Raw genomic sequence first — 18,986 nt, 5'->3', positions numbered from 1 at the left:
AGGAATTATCCATCGGTTATTTCCAGCAGGATGGAGCAACAGCACACACCTCGCGCGCAAGCATGGCCGAAATCCAGTCTTTTATCGGCGACCGCGTCATTTCCAGGGGAATTTGGTCGCCGCGCTCGCCCGATCTAACGCTGCCTGATTATTTTTTGTGGGGACATTTGAAAGCGCAAGTTTACGCCAACAAACCGCGAACCATATAGGCTTTAAAAGCAAACATAAGCGAGGCCATCCAAGAAGTGACACCTGACGTACGGGCAAGGACTTTCCAAAACGTGGCGCGCCGAGTCCAATGCTGTCTGGACGCAAATGGTGGCCATTTCCAGCATTTGTTATGATGTCACCAGACTTCACATGAACTGAGGTAAGCCCACTCCAAATTTCGTTGCAATATCTTTATTAGTATCCGAATTATTAACAAAATGCCGGGTTTCGCCCCGAGTAAAACACTCTTTATACTGAAAGCGTTGTTAGATAACGCATACATATAATTATAAGTATGTATATTCACCACAAGCCAGAGATACGTAATTCCCACAATAATCGTGAGTAAAATAAGATAAACAATCAGTTCTGAGAAAAACTAATTGCATACTTTCCTTTCACTACGGTTTGTGGCAAAAGTAGAAAGAAAATGCAGCAGCATGTGTGTGTGTGTGTGTGTGTTATGAAGTCATTAAAATAATATTAAAAACAACAATTTCAAAGAGTGCTGGTTTCTGATATTGCTGATGGGAAAGAATTAGGAGATAAGCCCTTGTGATACCATAAAGTAGCAGGATATAGATGCCAGTTTTCACGTTGATTGATTCAAGCACTGAAGCAAATATTAAGGTTAACTATTTCAAAGACTGCAGTATTGGTATTACTGATAGGAGGGATTTATGAAGTACGCCATTGGGATGACCACTGGTAGTATGATATGCATACCAAATTTCATAGCGATCAATTCAGGAATTCCAGCGATATTATGCTCCTTATTTCAACAGTCTGAGAGTCATCAGTGTTGGTGATACCGATGGCAGGATTTGTGAAGTACGCTGTTGAGATGGCCTCAGGTAGCATAATGTACATACCAATCAAGTTCCATGAAATTCCGTACAGGGGTTCGAATGTTGTTGTTGGGGAGGGAGTGAACAAATGCACATAAAGAGCAAAGTGATTTCTTACTTTTCTTTAATTTTTCAAACTAGGGAAAATAGGATAGAATTTATTTTTATCTGCAATTAAAGGAGAGGAAGAAGATACAACACATTTTAGAAAACTAAAATTTTGGAAAATATCCACATGTCACTGGATTATATTGCCACTCTTGCGTTCAGTTAATTTGCCTTTCATATTTATATGTTCTAAACAACTTTTATCATGAAGCGCATTACTGCTGCTTCTGTTTCGTATTTCTTTCGTGTCGAAGTCCAATATTCTGATGCGCGAACAGTAGGTGTTTCCCCGTAGATTCTAAAGGGCTCTAACGATGGTGTATAACACAGAATCACTGGGTTTTAGGACTTTGTCCATCGTCCGGTATTCTAGAAACTAGAAGACACAACATATTGGAAACTGCATTTGTTAGCGTCCTCATGTTGAGGGGAGAAGACACCTCCTCAGTTGGCTCCCTTAGAAAGAGCTAATCTCAATCAGTGGACAGCCCCTGTGCTTATGCGCTGGTTTTGTTGGCCAAGTTTGTAACATAAATTTCTACCTCTTTTTCTATCCTAGTTCCACGCATGTGCGTACTCTATGATAAATTTATTGCATATTTTCTTATTATCTCCCTCCGAATTAGCCAGGTCTCACGTAATTAAATAGCTGTAGTGAATATGACAAGAGTTGCCCGTTGATTGAGGTCAGCTGTTTCTAAGGGTTCCAACAGAGTAGGTGCCTTACCCCATCTCACTTGAGGACGGAAAGAGATCCAGCTTCCGAAACGCTATTTTCTAGTTTCTAGAATACCGGACGACGGGCAAAGTCCAAAGACCCAGTGATTCTGAGAACAGTCCCTGTGCCTAAGCGTCACTCCACGGTGATACATGTGATCACAGCTCCACGGATGTCAGCCCAGAGCACTAAATGGGATGAACAGCGAGACCCGTGCGTCGGTGTCTTCATCCCACGTGAATATTGGATCGGTAGTTGAGTGCATTCCGTGGTGAGGGAAAAATATTTACTCTGTCAGCAACGGATTTAGGAGGGCGCAACAGGGGTGGTTGTCCCAGGGCCTCCACAAAACACAAATATAGAATGCACAGGTTTTATTGGGACATTCGTTTCTCTAAAATCGCGAAAAGATATTTTAAGTTATTATAAGAAGAAAAAATGTATGACGGCCTAGATTTGTTGCTACTGATAGAGGCCAATGTATGTTGGTTGTCCTGCGGTCCCCACAACTGTAAATCCGGCCACGATTCATGTCAAAAATAGAACTTTGGTCGTTCAGTAAGTACTAAGTGAGCTATTCTGGTTCATGATAATGTTTCGAAGGACAATAAATATGACGAGAGAAATCTAAAGATTGTCGGCTACATTACTGAATAATGATTATAAGTGAACCACACAAGAACGATAGTTGTGTTTAACATGGTATATTTGACTGTGAGGTTTCTGGAATACATTGACTTCAGTATAGAAAATGCTTTAGTCGTTGTCTAACAGATAATTCCCAAATTATCAAATATAAGCTATTTCTTTTCTCTTTTCTTTTCTTATGCAGTATTAACAAGAAATTCACACACATAGAAATAATGAGAAAATTGCTCCTTATACCTGTTTCGATGAAACTTGTTGTGGTTGAAGTAATTGTAAATTTGTTGACCGAATTTAATTTTGCTCCTTATATCTTCAATGGAATTTCAAATTTCCATGATAAATAAACCAAAATTTCCACACGTCTAGAAAAATGGGTTTCAGAAAAGAAAGTCGTTTATCGTCGTCTTCGTCTTCGTCGTCATCGTCGCCTTCGTCGTCTTCGTCGTCGTCATCAGGCAGCAAGTTCTTGGCTTGATTCGGTTGTACGGGTTATATCTGTTGCATGCATCATTTTTATGTTCATATTGATAAAGTAGCATAAAGATTCTATTGTCCAGTTCGAAATATAGAATACAATAGGGCACACCATAGCTCAAGTCCGGGTTCGAGCCCGGGTCTGGTCAAGTGGGATTTGTGGTGGACAAAGTGGCACTGGGGCAGGTTTTCTCCGAGTACTTCGGTTTCCCCTTCTAATCTTCATTCCACCAATTGCTCCACAGTCACTATCATCTATCATCTGGGGCTGGTACAAGGGACTTAGTCCCACCCCACCAAGAATAATAATAAAAAATAATAAATAGAAGAAGAATGGTATTGGTGTAAAACGTAACTCTCATTAATAAAAGTAATTTCGACTTCAAATGTCTTTCTTTACAACATATATTTATCAAAATGAAGTGTTTCTACTCCCCCGTTTAGTCAGGACTACATCAAAACCAAAATTAATGCAGTTGGCAACACTGAGAAAATAGAGAGATTGGCCACTGAATGACAAGAGGACAACCTGATCTCGCAGGAATTCTGATCTCACTGTTATTATTCTCCCACAATTCAATTTCCATGAATCGGCCGGAACGGAAGCCAGTTTCAGCGGGATGTTTTGAAATCCGCTCTATCTACTTCCGCAAGTAGTTCTAAGTTAAAAGTATCTGAAAATTTATTCCATGCTCGTAGTTCCTTGTGTGCGCTCTACAAGACGAACGTAAACTGCAAGCACACGGGAGCGGTACTCTCTGCCCCCTCATTTCAGCCTTCGAAAGCATTTAATTGACATGGAATAAATCTGGAATCGGGTTCCACATTCAGAGCTACTGAATTTTATTCTTTCTGCTTATATGAACATCAGCTCCAATGTAACCCTCTCAGACATACAATTCCACAGTAAAATAGCGCATGATAAGAAACAGATTTCACTGAACAGCTGGGGGTAGATGAATCGGTCTAGACTTGTGTTCGCGAGGTGTTCCTTTCGGATCTCAGCACGGACACTACCTACCCTGAGGTTTTCGTGGTTTTCCTCAGCCCCTGCACCAAACTGCTCTGATATTACCTGTTTCAGGTCACTACTGCTTCCTTACAAATACTTTCAAATTATTCTTTCGTGTATCGTCTTACCACCAGATGCTTTACGCTAATGATATTGAAAGAGTCGTTAAATAGTTTACAAAAACAAATTTCATCAATATCTGCCAACTTTATTCAAAATACTTTTCAGTGCGGTTGTTATTTAATAAATAAAACAATTTTTGCAGTCTCTTTGTTGTGTGATGTAGCCACTGCATCGGAAGGCACAGAGAACATCCTTTCTCACAATTTCTCTATTGTTGCCTTCCTTCTGTCGCCGCTGTAACCAGCTGTCACGTTACGTTTGCAGGGCGTCTGTCACCGACCACCTCTGCTTGTTCCACACTTCTGGCTTTGAGCCCTCATGTCACAATATTGCTTAAACTTCCCTCCGCTTTGTAGTAACGAACTGTCATCAGCAACAAATGGACAGGCTCACCAATAAGGAACGCAAAATTGCAAAGGATTCCTCAGTAAGAATACAACATTATTACCACTCCTTCCTACAATGGGTCACTTGATAGCTTGTTGCCAATATTATGCAAAGAAATCCTTCCTTCGTTTCAGATATCTCCACCACACATCGCTTTTGGTTGATATTTTGAAATCTATTTTGGAATCTGGTGTGAAACCATAGTGTAAATATGTCTTTACACTTTCTTCTGTGTTCTTGTAAATAATTTTTTGTTTATGGAATTTGTACTTCTCTCATAATTTCTCCCTTTCTTTTATGGTCCAGAAAGGATGAACATCGGCCCCTTTCACGAATGTATTTCTGTTGATATCAGTTTTCTGTAATCAGTAATCTTTTTAACTAAAAATCTCATACGAGATTTGAAGCAGGGAAGTGAATATAAAGAATACTGTTTTCTGAGAAATGACACCGTGTGGTCTACTAAAAGTCAACCGACGTTTCAGAGGAATGATCTGCCATCTTCAAGGTCAGAAAGAAAGCCGATAGAAGAAGCAATCTGGCAGGAAGTAAACATTCTGCTTACTCCTCGGTCCAGAATATGGAGTTTCTTCAGCAAAAAAGAAAAAGCCACGTGAAAGCTGTGCTGACAACTGAGCCGGAGAAGCTGTAGCAGGCACATCCTACAAGAATAAAATGCGCGTACTCCAGAATCACTCGTCTGTATATATAGTGGCTATATGGATCCACATTCTCTTCATCTCGGCACCAGCTGGAGGTGAGTGGTTAGCTTCACGGCCTTCCCTCCTCACCCCTGGGGAAGCAGCCTCCGGTACCCACTGGACAGAAGGTTGGGTGGACCCAAGAGAGGTCTGGACGAAGTGGAGGAAAGAAAATTCTCGATGTTACCGGGACTCGAACTCCGAACCCTCAGTTGTCCAGCCCGCAGCCAATCGCTATACTGAATATCCTATCTCAGTTCCTTAAGTGAATGAGTTACGATTAAAACTCAATAACTTTAACGTACCTCTCTGATCCTCAGGTTTCATCTGAACCCTCTGGAATTGTACCCAATATTTAATATTTGAAGCTCTTCCTTTTGTTGAGCCTGATAAACAACACCATTACCCAGATAATCTGTACAATGGAAGAACAGTGTAATTTTTTAACGTGCGAACTGGATTATTAAATATTATTCAGACCAATTTCATGCATGAAAGAGACAAAATTTAATTTCATAGACGTTATTTGTATTTCAGCATCCATGTAGATCCATGTAGACATGTTCCTTTTTACTCACTGCTCTTCACAAGCAGGCACGTGCATTTTTCTTTTTATATTGTTTGACCTTGAAGAAGCCAATGCAAATATTTTATCGCGAAGTCACATCGATAAATTTTATTATCCTAAAGATCTACGGTCAGTCTCTTCATAATGGAGTAGCCATGACATGGTGAATTGGTGGTCACTAAAGAGTCAAGGGATGGTTAAGAAACGGCCGCAGCAAATTACACAATATCTGTGGCACCGGTGAATTCTTTATTTCAGATTTATTGATCATGAAGTAGTGACGTTAAAATTTATCAGATTCAGTTATCATATAGCAGCCACGTAATATGTTTTATAAAAAAGCGCAGAGGGCACGAATTCTTTATGTAAAGTTGTTCATCACGAAGAAGTCGCCGTAAAATTCTTAATAATGACGAGACAATTTGCTTATTTCTTGCTTGAGAATCGTCCATTTCGCTAAAAGAGCATCTCTTTAATGTGCCGGCAAGAAAACTCCTCCTTCACTTTGTTCACTTTTTATTATATTCATCAAACTTGATGTTTTGGTCAATTTCATTTCAACACATTTTTTCCTCCTATCAGTTCTTCTTGGCTGAATGACAACACAGAGATTAATGACGTTATTTTTCGTTGCCTCTTGATGAGGTGATTGCTGCCCCGTGATCGATGCGCTTCGTGAAGTGTGATGGTGGAAATCACTACCATTTAATCTGTGCATAATTCCCCACACCATCCAACGATACTGACTTATTTGCCCATGTAAGAGCAAAACCTTCAAGATACAGCCACGATATTACAGTGGAATTGGTATGGGTATTATCAAGGACAGCAGCAGATAAGAGGAGCATGGGAAATAGAAGTTCTCGTAAAAAACAAGAAATTAATTTCAGGAAATCTGACACTGAATGTATTTGCTAATGCTGTCACTTGCATTCTCTGCTAGACTTAGCAGTTTCATAATTAACGAATGGCATGAAAAGAGTAGCCAATGAGTAAGTGTACCACCCAGCATCTCATATTAGTGTAAGATTTGAGGTTTTCACGGCGGTGACTATGAAGAAAGCCGTCTTCTGGGATGTGGCGCGTGTAGAAATTGTGTTAACTGACGTTTCGGAGGAACTCATCGCCTCCATCTTCAGGGTAGAAAACAAGAAGAAATCCACGAGCGAACCAGCTAGAGAATGTGCAACTGCTCTAGCTGGTTCGCTCGCGAATTTCTTCTGGGATGTGGCACCGTGTGGCTGCAGCCTCTACTCACGCTGGTTCATCGCTTGCGGATTTTTTATACCCTGAAGATGGAGGAGATACGTTCCTCCGAAACGTCGGTTAACACAATATGTATACGGCTTCACATCCCAGAAGACGGCATTCTTCATAGTCATCGCAGTGAAAACCTCAAATCTAGCATATGTGTGATTAATGACCTTTAAACCACAGTAGTTACTGTATTACTGTATTTACCCCACCCTTTTCTAATTAAGAATAATTAAAAATTTTGTCAAGCAGAATTTACGTGTTTCATACGATTCTCAGACCTAACAGCTATAATTTCCCGGAACAACATTAAACTGCTGGGTTCTGCGAGGCAGGAACCGAATACCCGTATTTCACTTCTGCCTCTCAATTAAGCAGTATATCTGTTGTGCCTGTCAGCTGATCTAGCTCCATCAATTTGTCCTGTTGATCTGTACTTTATGAGGCATTAAAGTATTATGTCTTATTCCATACTGAATTTTAAAAATATTTATATTAATTTCGGGCTTTAAAATAACATAATCTTTTACACAGAATCTGTGAGTAACAGGTTCGAGTTAAACTAAAATAACTGAAATATTGAAACAACAAGTCTTATCTAGTGTTCTTACGGAACAAGATCAGAATTTCTCCCAATGATTCGCTACCTAGAGTTTTGGACTCTTTCCATCAATCCATCCAGGCAAATTTCGGAATAATACAATAAATTAATGAAAAACAGGTTCCTTCCAAATCTCTCCCCATTCATCTTACTCTATTCGACCCTGTGTACGTTAATCAGTTGATAGAGAAATTTAAATTTGACTGATTAATAATATATTTGACCGGTCACGGTAGTCGAGCGGTCTAACGCATGTACTGCCTTTGATTGTTCGGAAGCCGGGATCGTGGGTTCGAATCCCGCCCAGGGCATGGATGTTTGGTGTGTGTGTGTGTATGCGTTATTTTGTGTTTGTATTGCCCTGTGTTTAGGTAGCGGCCTTGCGACGGGCCAGTCACTGGTACAAGGAGTCCTACCGTCTGTAAAATGATTAAGAGAACAAAAGAAAACCTCGACACCCGTGTAAGGGTATAAGAGGAACGGATGGAAAAAAAATAATATATTTGTACTCGTAGATAAAGTCAGATCAGTCCTCTGTATTCCCGTGCAACGGATCTCGTGTAGGGGTTCTCTTGACAGTAAGTAATTAATAAATTATTCATAAGTATATCTGCCTGTCAAGGGTAGAACGGAAGTTCGGTACACAGACCTACCTCTATCCAGTTCGTTCAAGTTCACATCCCACACCCTCGTGGCCTTCTTAAGTAGTAACAATTACATGTTATACTGACAGTTATCGGGAAAGTGCAATTCCAAACAAGACGAGGAACCTGATAAAGAAAGGATATTACGTTTATACATAATTTTAGTAGCCTCATTCAATTAATTTTCACCTTAGGATTCATTACTAATAGAAAAAATCTCTGGTGACAGTATGTGACAGTATCATTATCCCACAATTCGACGAATTACCATTCGTTACCTTTCATTTTAATATTATCTGCCCGTCTTGTTCTTGGATTTCAAGTAGATGCTTGCCAAAAAAAACTTCACCATCAAATTTTCTTAAGTACGTATTATTTTCTTCTTTCCATCTGAACTGAGCTTCCAGTATTTGTGACCATTTTTAGCCTGTTTTTCTGAAGTAGGCCCACGTGATCACTATGCAGTCTGTGTATCCCACCTACAAACTTTTGAATGCACGAACGTGGTGCTTAGCAATGTCAGTGAGGAAAAACTTCTTATAAATTTTCTTCGTCGTGCGTGTGGCGTTCCATGAAAGAAAAGTACGTCAGTTTCAAAACGATATATATAGAAACACAAGAAATGAATTTTGTTTGGCATTATATGGCACGGAAAGAGTTAAAGTTATTTTAATTCTTAATTTATTTTTTGTGCCCATGTTTTTCTTGAATTAAGATATCATATTTCGCAAATATAAAGAACCAACTAAAAATGTATTTGAAAATAATTTCTTAATTTAATAATTGCATTTATTGATTATGATAATACGATGTTATGCTTATTTTGTTTGAGAATTGCTTCAGACTGCAAGCAAAACCTTTCGCGTTTTGCTTATATACTCAACCGGTCGATTCTCTTCGGTCTGAACTTTCGTACGAAGAAATTGTGGTTCCTCACTCCCTTCAGGGCTGAAGCACTATAGGAACGAGTATATGTTGTTGACTGACTTTGTATGGGAAGCAGACTGCATCGCTCGAAGCCACGTTATCAAGTGAGTGTAGAATTTCCTGTCATTCTAGGAAATGTTGCTGCGTATGAGATTCCAGGGAGGTTTACCATCCCGAATGATATCTTTACAATGATACCTAATTCGTGGTTCGCTGCAAAGCTAATACAACTTTATGTCTGAAGGCAAAGAGTATGCGATTCCGAAAAAGTTTCGACTTTATTAACAAAACTCATCGATACTTTCGCTGATATACTGAACAAAATGACGAAGAGCCGAACTGAAGTGTCCTTAGCACCGGCTGAACCTGAACTGAGCTAAATTGCAAATTTCAAAGCAAGTTTATGCCTCCCACGCCGTTTTAAGTAGAAATATGGATTAAAATTTTCTAAAAAATGTGCAAATATCGCTTGAATACAAATCCTATCTATCTATCTTTATTCCTGTTGCTCCCACTTGGAGCATATGGCATCCGTAAAACACTTCGTTTCACTTCAGTTTCTTAATTTTAGACAGTCGGTAGTACTTCTTTGACGGGGGATCAGCCCAACGCAAGTTCGCTACCTATACAGAACACCACAAATACAGAGATACATCCATGCCTTGAGTGGGATTCGAACCCACGATCCCAGTGTTAGAGCGGGCGAAGACATTTCATGCTTTAGACCGCGCGACCACTGTGTTCAGTTGTGAATACACAAATCGTTCTACTAAAAATAAGATAGCAATCCGTTTAGCAGTATTTATACTCTTCTTCTTCTTCATAATTATCTTGTTTTTAAATGGATTTAGTCAAACCGTCCACAAGCCTCCTATTTCAACAAAAACATTGAGTATGGAGCATTTACTTACTGGGAGCGTTCGGCATACAGAACTGCAAACGTCACTTTCAAACCGCTGTTAAGGAAAGAAAGTACGGGTAATGTGGAAACGGAAATCCGTATATTGTAATTCCGGGGATGTCTCGCTTTAGGTAAACTTTATAATTAACACTAAATTCATATCTTCTTTTACAATATATATTAATGTAACATGTAACTGTTCATGGTTAGTTGATACTTATTGAAATTAGCAAGATATCAAAACGATAGCGCCTATATATACTGAATTCGTATGCCATTAACAGTAAGTCTTTACTACTCAGTGTTCTTACGCACTGAGAGAAAACACTAATGTTTAAATTATTTAATACCTGACTTAAACACTTATTGTAATAGAGCACAACACTAAGAGAGAGAGAGAGAGAGAGAAATCTCTACTTCAACGAAGTCTACATTCAATCAAGATTTTCCTTTTTTTTTTTTTTCTTAATTGCGATCTTTTGATGAATTAATTGAATGATTCATTTTCTTGTGGACGTAGCGGGGACCGTTTTTGGTCGCTGAATTAACAAGTCCGGAAATACAAGCAGAGCTTGGCTTTTGCTTATTTGCTTCGAAAACCATACAACTTACGGGAACAACTTTTTTAACATGAAGCGTATGCTTCAGGTCTCTCTAGGTCTGCTGGAGCTACGTTCCCGATGATAGTAAAAAGCCCATGCAGGTCCTTATGTATAGCGGCCGTTAAACTGTCCGATGTAAATTAAAATTGAAATGGCTCGACAATATGTAATATAAAATGTTATGAAAATCCGTCGGACGGTTCCGGGCGTTGTTACACGTGTAAGCACGGTGGACGGACGGACGGAGCAAACAGGCGCTTTCGCACGTTACGAACGCGTCTGAATATATTTTTTGTTCGCCTCTGAATTACACCTACACATTCTTCCCATAACTGATGATTTCTTAGTGCAGTATTCAGACAAACTGACTTTATCTACAATAAGCACCTTGCACCATACACGTGTCGAACGAGTTTCATATTTCCGTCTTTATCTCAAAGGCCCCCTGGCGTTTATTACGCGTCACAGTCTAATATTGGAGTTGCAGCTGTAACTTCGAGATATTTTTGCCAGCGCGAAATTTACGTGAAATGAATGTCTATTTTAGTACCAATTACTAAATGTAACAGAGGCTCGTTTCCAACTTTTGCTTTTCGGCTTTCATCCAGTCTCCAGCTCTGTATGTTGCCCAGTGATATGGTATGAATATATGTACGTAGGTGTGCGTGCGTTATGTATGCATACACACACATACGAATATAATATATGCATTAAAGTAAAACAAACTGCGTGGTCTGTATTCCGCAAGCAAACTATACCGACCGAGCGCCCGCCGTTTGTCGGCGAAGTTAGTGTCAAATTTAGGGGATAGAGTGCGCCACGTGCTCAGCGCAACGGATCCCCACGGCCGTTAAACTCGGCTTTCTAGACCGGAGCCACTTTTCTTTGAAATAGTTCCTGCATTATCCTCACGAGGCTGAGTGGATCCCGTTCCAGACCCACTACTTTCCAGAAAATCTAGCAGAGCCGGGAATCGAACTCGGGACCTGTGGATCTGTAGACAGTAACTCTCAACCGCTAGACCACACAGGCGGCCCATACATTAAAGTATGCATGCATTATATTATTGCGCATGCATATGCGTAGGCCTACGAATGTATATGTTTCGAAACAAGGAATATCTTTCCTTAGAATGACTTTAGAATCAGTCCGACATATCCAAAGCACTCACAAAAGAATTTACTGATTTCAGATATTCACTTTGCGTAAATAAGCAGGGCGTTTCAAAAGTAGCTTTACAAACCTGACAGAATATATACATTTATTAGTAAGTGGTATATTGAATCCGAATAAATAGAAATGTAACCATACACAAGTGAGACGGGATAGCGTAGTCCGTATAGCGACTGGTTACGGGTTGGACGACCGAGGGATCGGAGTTAAAAGAGTCCCGATGGGGTCAAGAATTTTCTCTTCATGTCGTCCAGACCGTCTCCGGAGCCCATCCAGCCTCCTGTTCAATGGGTACCGAGGGTAAAGCGGCCGGGGTATGAAGCTGACCATTCGCCTCCAACTATTGTCTAGGTCAAGATAATGTGGATCTATACATTCGCTCCCCCATTTTCATTCATGGTGTAGTGCTTAAATAGTTAAGCTCGAGAAGAACTTCATCTTTTTTGCCATACCCATCAAGTTTGGTCTGATGTGTCAGAGCTACAGTTTGACGAGACTTCCAAAAGTAAAAAGCTGAAACGGCAACAGATACGAACGTAACAATTGAAGACATTGACAGAGGCGGTGTTTTCTATGCGTTCCGTGCCGAGGTTATGAACCGAGATTCTTTGGGCGAGAGAGGACTGAGAACAGCTGGAGAGAGAGAGAGAGAGAGAGAGAGAGAGAGAGAGAGAGAGAGAGAGAGAGAGAGAGAGAGAGAGAGAGAGAGAGAGAGAGAGAGAGAGAGAGAGAGAGAGAGAGAGAGAGAGAGAGAGAGAGAGAGAGAGAGAGAGAGAGAGAGAGAGAGAGAGAGAGAGAGAGAGAGAGAGAGAGAGAGAGAGAGAGAGAGAGAGAGAGAGAGAGAGAGAGAGAGAGAGAGAGAGAGAGAGAGAGAGAGAGAGAGAGAGAGAGAGAGAGAGAGAGAGAGAGAGAGAGAGAGAGAGAGAGAGAGAGAGAGAGAGAGAGAGAGAGAGAGAGAGAGAGAGAGAGAGAGAGAGAGAGAGAGAGAGAGAGAGAGAGAGAGAGAGAGAGAGAGAGAGAGAGAGAGAGAGAGAGAGAGAGAGAGAGAGAGAGAGAGAGAGAGAGAGAGAGAGAGAGAGAGAGAGAGAGAGAGAGAGAGAGAGAGAGAGAGAGAGAGAGAGAGAGAGAGAGAGAGAGAGAGAGTGAGTGAGTGAGTGAGTGAGTGAGTGAGTGAGTGAGTGAGTGAGTGAGTGAGTGAGTGAGTGAGTGAGTGAGTGAGTGAGTGAGTGAGTGAGCAGGTCTTGATGGGACTTAGTGATTTGGACGAAACGTGTGTTGGATGGAGTGGTTTTTATGGATTTCACTTTAGGTAGGCGTATCCAGGGCCAACTCCCATTTGGCGTAGGTGGTGTCGATAAAATTCGCCACCCGGCCATGTGGGTGCGCAGTGCTGTGCAAAATAACAAAACAAGCAATGAACTTGCTTATACAGCAAGCTCGCAGCCGTCCCAGTACTGGGATTCCGTAAATACTGGACATACAAGCAAGCATAGCTGAAATCGAGGCAGCTTCTGTAGTGCAACAAGTATATGAAATACTCAGTGACTCTGAGAACCCTGCCAGATGCACACCGGCTGAAATGGGGAAAGCCCTCTGAGTAGATTTCTATTGTGAAGAGCGCAGAGAATAGCAGAAACCTTTGCAAACAACTTGATGGGAAGCTTCTTCTTTTGCTTGTTATGGCAAGTACACAGTGACAAGGAAGAAACTGAAGATGGTCCTGAAGGTGAGTGCACATGCAGCACGAAGTGGTGTAGTGAACAAAATCAACGACCCAGGAAAGTGACCTCCAGGAAGTGAAGATATTGTAAGGACAAGGACGAGAATATAATATGTCCTTAGTGAACTGTGAAGATTAAAGTTGAGTACAGATTAGGACATAGGAGTTCTGAGTGATTGAAGAAGATATAACAGGAAGACTTCATAGTGATTTGAAGTGCAATTTTCTGTGTTGAGATCCGTTGCCAGGAGACTACTAATGAAGGAGAATCCTAGTGCATGTGCAACGGTGAACTGAATGTGTGTAGAATAGCCATAGCGTTATAACTGAGTGTGATTAAGAGAATTTGTAACCGAAGTGCCAATAAATCCAATCGTCTGATCTACAGCCCATCGCTTTCATCACGCGTGCCCCCTACACGTGACAGTATATCTTGTAAAGGGGATCATTCTCAATAACTTGCTATTATGTGTGATGCCTACACTTGCGAGAGGGAAAGCATATTTTTGAAAGACAAACACATCCTCTGGTTAGAGAAGAAACTGCGCAAGGACTATGACCGTAAATGTTCAGATGTTCCAAAGAAAAACTGGTAATGAGATTCAAAAGGCCTGACGCCAAGACGACCTGATTGGCAGTAAACCGCTAGTCCTAAAGTAACTCTGACTAAGATAGGGCTATTGTGAGGGAGTCGCCAGCGAGCGAGGAGAGGAGCCGTTGAGCACAGAAGCAGTAAAGGGAATCTGCTTTGTCAAGAGCCGCTACCGAGCAACGGATATGTGAATTCAAAGCGAACTGTTGTTACTGGCGTGTTGTAGTGAATTTTAAAGTGTGTAGATTAGAGAAGGAGCCATAGTCTAGCAACGAATAGAGTTAGTATGTGCTGTAGTGAGAAGTCGAGTGCATGAATTAAAGAGAGCTTTGTAATTACTTGTATTTAAGAGTTGCAAATATTTAATAAATCCAATTAACTAACCAAACCTCGTCTCTAGTCCCTAACGCGTGACAATATCCTTAATATTATGATCGATCTTGAAGAAACAAGTGCTGAGGATTAAAGATGGATTTATTGACTGTGAATGTCTTCCAGTAGTACAGCTGTGTTAAATTTATGGATCTAATTGTCAGAGATTTTTAATTGTATTTAATTAGTTGACATCTACCACAACTGAAAATTCTTATTCAATTAATTTGATCACTCTAAAATTTCTGGACTGGTTTGAGGTTTACTGAATTGAAGCATATTTCCTAATTCACGTGTAAATTATTTTAGAATTCAGTAGATGTTATGATCGACGTTACGCAGCTTAATTCATACATCGTATCACTGATGGGGTTACCCGGTCCGTAAAATTTCTTATATTTCTAGATCGTAAGAGCTGAACTTTTAAGTTGTACATTTCTTACACATCTTGTGCTGTTCCACAGTCATCTTGGGATTACGTTTGATTACGTTTACATTTGCTGGGAATTACTCTGCTCTTCTTTTTCCTTCGCGGTTTAAGAAATTTAAAACAGAACAGCCTTAAAATCTTGTTTTTTTAATTATCCAAGTAACCTGCTCTATTTTCTTCACTCTTTAGGACGGCAATTGCACTATATACGCCAAACCGACCTTTGACTATTCTATCTACATGTTCTTCCCGCATCTTCCAATTTATAAATTCTTGAAGCACATAAGATCTCGAATAGGTCCTTGTCACCCACCATCTGAAATGTCATAAAATAATTAACTATCCGACGAAGTTTAATAACACATATACACTGATGGGCTTAAGTATACAAAACTCCCTGGAAATTTCTAGATGACTGCCAGCTCACCAGGATTTAAACAAAATATCGATTTAACTTAATCTACATTATAGCGGTGCAGGATTTCATCCACACCACGTAAAAAGATAATACTACCATGATTCCATGTCCAGAATATCGCTTACGAAAACGCGGTCACTACGCTGTCAGTTTGACGTAATGATAGGTAAGGCTTTGTATAGCGAATCCTATCCCTTGCACGTTTTTATTGTTGTTTCAAACATCTAACATGCAAACATGTAATGTCTGCCAGCAATTGCCTGTAACACCAAACCATTCCTTCGTCTGTGTGCATTTGTTTCTAAAACGTAACTAGCAGGGCTCGCAAAATAAGTACGTCCTTAAACTCATGCTAATCCCATAGTGGAATTGAATTTCTCGTGCACCAAAATCCTTGTCTGTGTAAGTTAAGATACTCTTTATAAGAGTGGCCTCGAATGTGGTCTCTCGAGCACTCTGCCTAGTTAGACAAAATGTGTTCAAAAGAGATAAAAGTAAATGAACTGTAGAATCGGTTCTGATTTTACAAGATTGAACCTCACCCATATGCGTTAAAAATGCAAACACAAGGATCTGAGCAATCTTTTCAAAGACATAAAACATGTCAATAATATTTCAGTTCAGTGTTCAATACCTTGGACATAATACTCAACAAAGGGTATTTTTGTCCGTTATATTCCCTACTGGATTTAAAGAAATTGATGAACTTAAGCCTGAATCAAGTCAGTTTCTAATCTAAAATCTACTATTCCTTTCTCGGGAAGGGGGGCATGTGGTAGCGCAGTTGGTTGAGGAACTATGCTACAAGTCGGAAGGTCGCGGTTTCGATTCCAGATGAGGTTACTGGAATTTAAAGTGACCTAATCCTACCAGCCGCACTATGGCCATGGGGTTGACTCAGACTCTGATAGAAATGAGTACCAGGAATCTTCTTGGGGGGAAAGGGAGGCCGGCGTGTAAGACTGACAACCTCACCGCCATCTGTGAGCCTCGACGTCTCAGAGACGTATGGGCCTCCATGGCCTGATCCGTTTCTCGAAAGATACTGACGAATATAAGAACACGTGTTCCTCATACGCACTTCTTGTTGTTTACATACGGTTTAGGTGACTGTGATTCACGGCAACGCAAATTTGTGTATTCTGTATCTAATATTGCAGTTAATCTTATTTTCGAAACTAGGGTTCGGATTGACTAACGCCCAGTAAGAAGTTTCCTTAAATTTACTGTGTTAAACGTAGCTGGTTGAGGAACTACGCTAAAAGAAGGAAGGCCGCGGGATCGAATCCCGATGAGGTTACTGGATTTTTTCAATTGACCTAATCCTTCCAGCGGCACTATGGTCCTGGGCTCGACTCAGTCTCTAACAGAAATGAGCATTAGGAATATTCTTGGGGGTAAAGGGCGGTCAGCACGTAAGGCTGACAACCTTGTCGCCATCTATGAGCCGATTGTCTAGAAAATGTGGGAACCTCAACGTCTCACAACAACTATGGGCCTCCACGGCCTGTTACAGGGATACCTTTACTTTTTTTACTCTTTTAAACATCAGCACTCTACTTTCTCGTACTTCCGGTATCCATTATTTTTGCGATAGCAATATTGGCGAACCTTGTGACATGTTTTGCAAAATCAATAACTACCTTCGGCATTTCCGGAAGTAGACAGCTAAGAGTTCACAGCTTAGTTCTCTCTCACTGAATGACTTAAGTTCGGAAGACGAACTGCAGCGTCGTTTCGACTTTGACCTCATCCAGCTTCTTACTGAAGAAAGGAACATTAATTGTGGGGGAAACATTCAGTTAGTAGCAATTCCTCTTTTGTTGCAGAATGACATAAATGAAAAGCGAAAAATGTTGTTACGAGCACGAGATTTGAACCCGTTTTTCCTGTCTTTTAATATGAAGAAACTATCCACAACAGATCGCTTGAATACTAGGATAAAAACTTATTTCGTTCATATGATAATAAAAACAAACAAAAAACTCCGTGGTCTGTAGTCCGGAAGCGAACTATACTGACCAAGGCAACACCGCTTGTCGGCGAAGTCAGTGCAAACTTTTGCCGATAGAGGGTGTCACGTGGTCAGCGTAAAGGAATCCCACGACCATTAGTCTCGGTTTTCCAGATCGGAGCCGCTATTTCCTTGAAACAGCTCCTGTAAGTAAGAGAGTAAGTAGGAAATCCTGAAAGGAAGAAACCGCTTAGAAACCCTATGCAAGATTCGGAGAGTAATGTTGTTTAACAAGTGAACGGGTCCATCAGCTGATAACAACGCAGAACGAAATGGTGATAGGTTCTGGTGCACAGCCCGTACGACTATCCTGGTGACAACACTGACGAGGTAATGCTGAGTACAGGCAGAATGACGCTGGTATCTGTGTACCCTGAGGTGTTCCAGACCACAGCGGACGTGAGAGAGAGCAGCCTGCAGGGTCGCCAATGCTTGCTGTGGGAGGAGCGCATCTTGAGGAGCCTTCAGCGGTATTCCTACAGTAACTGCTACTCCGAGTGTCGACAGAACTTCTCCATACACTTATGTGGCTGCTCACCTTTCTACTACCCAAATCTTGGTAAATAAAAAGTCAATACTGATATACATTTGTAAGACTCTTGCAGAAACGATTTACTAAAAGATAATCTCAAGAGCTGAAAATTGGTCTACACGTAAAGGTACAAAAATAAGATGTTCATGTCTCTTCACCAGAACTCAGAAAAATATCGTCAGCCAAAGCTAATATAGAAATGCCTAGGTAGATATATCAATGCCCAGATATTACAAAGAAAAGAAAAAGAAAATTTTTGGGATTTTTTGTTTGTTTGGTTTAAATTTTTCCTTATTTCCTAAGTGCGCACGTATAAATTGAACATTTACAGTTTTCATGGAATAATATGTATATAAAGCCCCTTATATCACCTAATTTGGAGTACGGCCCAGGAACTTCATAATTTCCGGACCTTCTGGACCGCCAGATTTCAGTGAAGACGATAGAGTAACTTGGGATCCAAATTATGTGGACAGGCATACAAAGCAGCAGACAGCCATATCCCCCCTTATTTCGTCAATTTTATATATGACATTAGCCGAAAATAAGAAGGAATAATTTAGCCTACCTTTTGAGAAAAAAGTACATTAAGCTATACCCTTGCTGTCTACCTGATATCACCCGCCTCATATCGTAGCTCGGCAACGGCTTAGTAAACACGTTCAAGCGGAAACGTATACACATGCAAAAATACAAGTATTGTTGGACGCTCATTCATCAGCCAGCTACTTCACGTCGCTTCACTCTACTGAACTGCTGACAGCTCTCCCGCAAAACTAACTCGTTGCAAAGTCAAAGTCAAAATCAAAGTCACATTGCAACTGACGGTCAGTCAATCAGTAAGTTCTGATGTCGAGCCCCACCAGATATTTATTACTGCTTGATAGTAACGATCTTGTTTTTGTGGGATACCCTCTCTGACGAGGGGACGGGCCTGTCTTTTGTATACGCTGCTGGCCCTCGCAAATATAGCCTTTCTCGGGTCCGAGTCGCTTGGGACTCGCGACCA

General features: G+C 40.7%; 1 protein-coding gene across 1 annotated transcript in view; it reads left to right on the top strand.

The window, feature by feature from the left end:
- Nucleotides 1–18,986, top strand: part of LOC111870044 (sodium channel protein Nach) — a 90,827-nt gene that overhangs the window by 33,873 nt on the left and 37,968 nt on the right. Inside the window, exon 6 of the mRNA XM_023861997.2 lies at nt 17,728–18,004. Within this exon, the coding sequence (XP_023717765.2) occupies nt 17,728–18,004 (277 nt within the window). The remainder of the gene's footprint in view (nt 1–17,727; nt 18,005–18,986) is intronic.

The sequence above is a fragment of the Cryptotermes secundus genome, unplaced genomic scaffold, assembly GCF_002891405.2.
Source record: "Cryptotermes secundus unplaced genomic scaffold, Csec_1.0 scaffold165, whole genome shotgun sequence".
NCBI classification, from domain to species: Eukaryota; Metazoa; Arthropoda; class Insecta; order Blattodea; family Kalotermitidae; genus Cryptotermes; species Cryptotermes secundus.
This window is presented reverse-complemented; position numbering and strand designations above follow the sequence as displayed.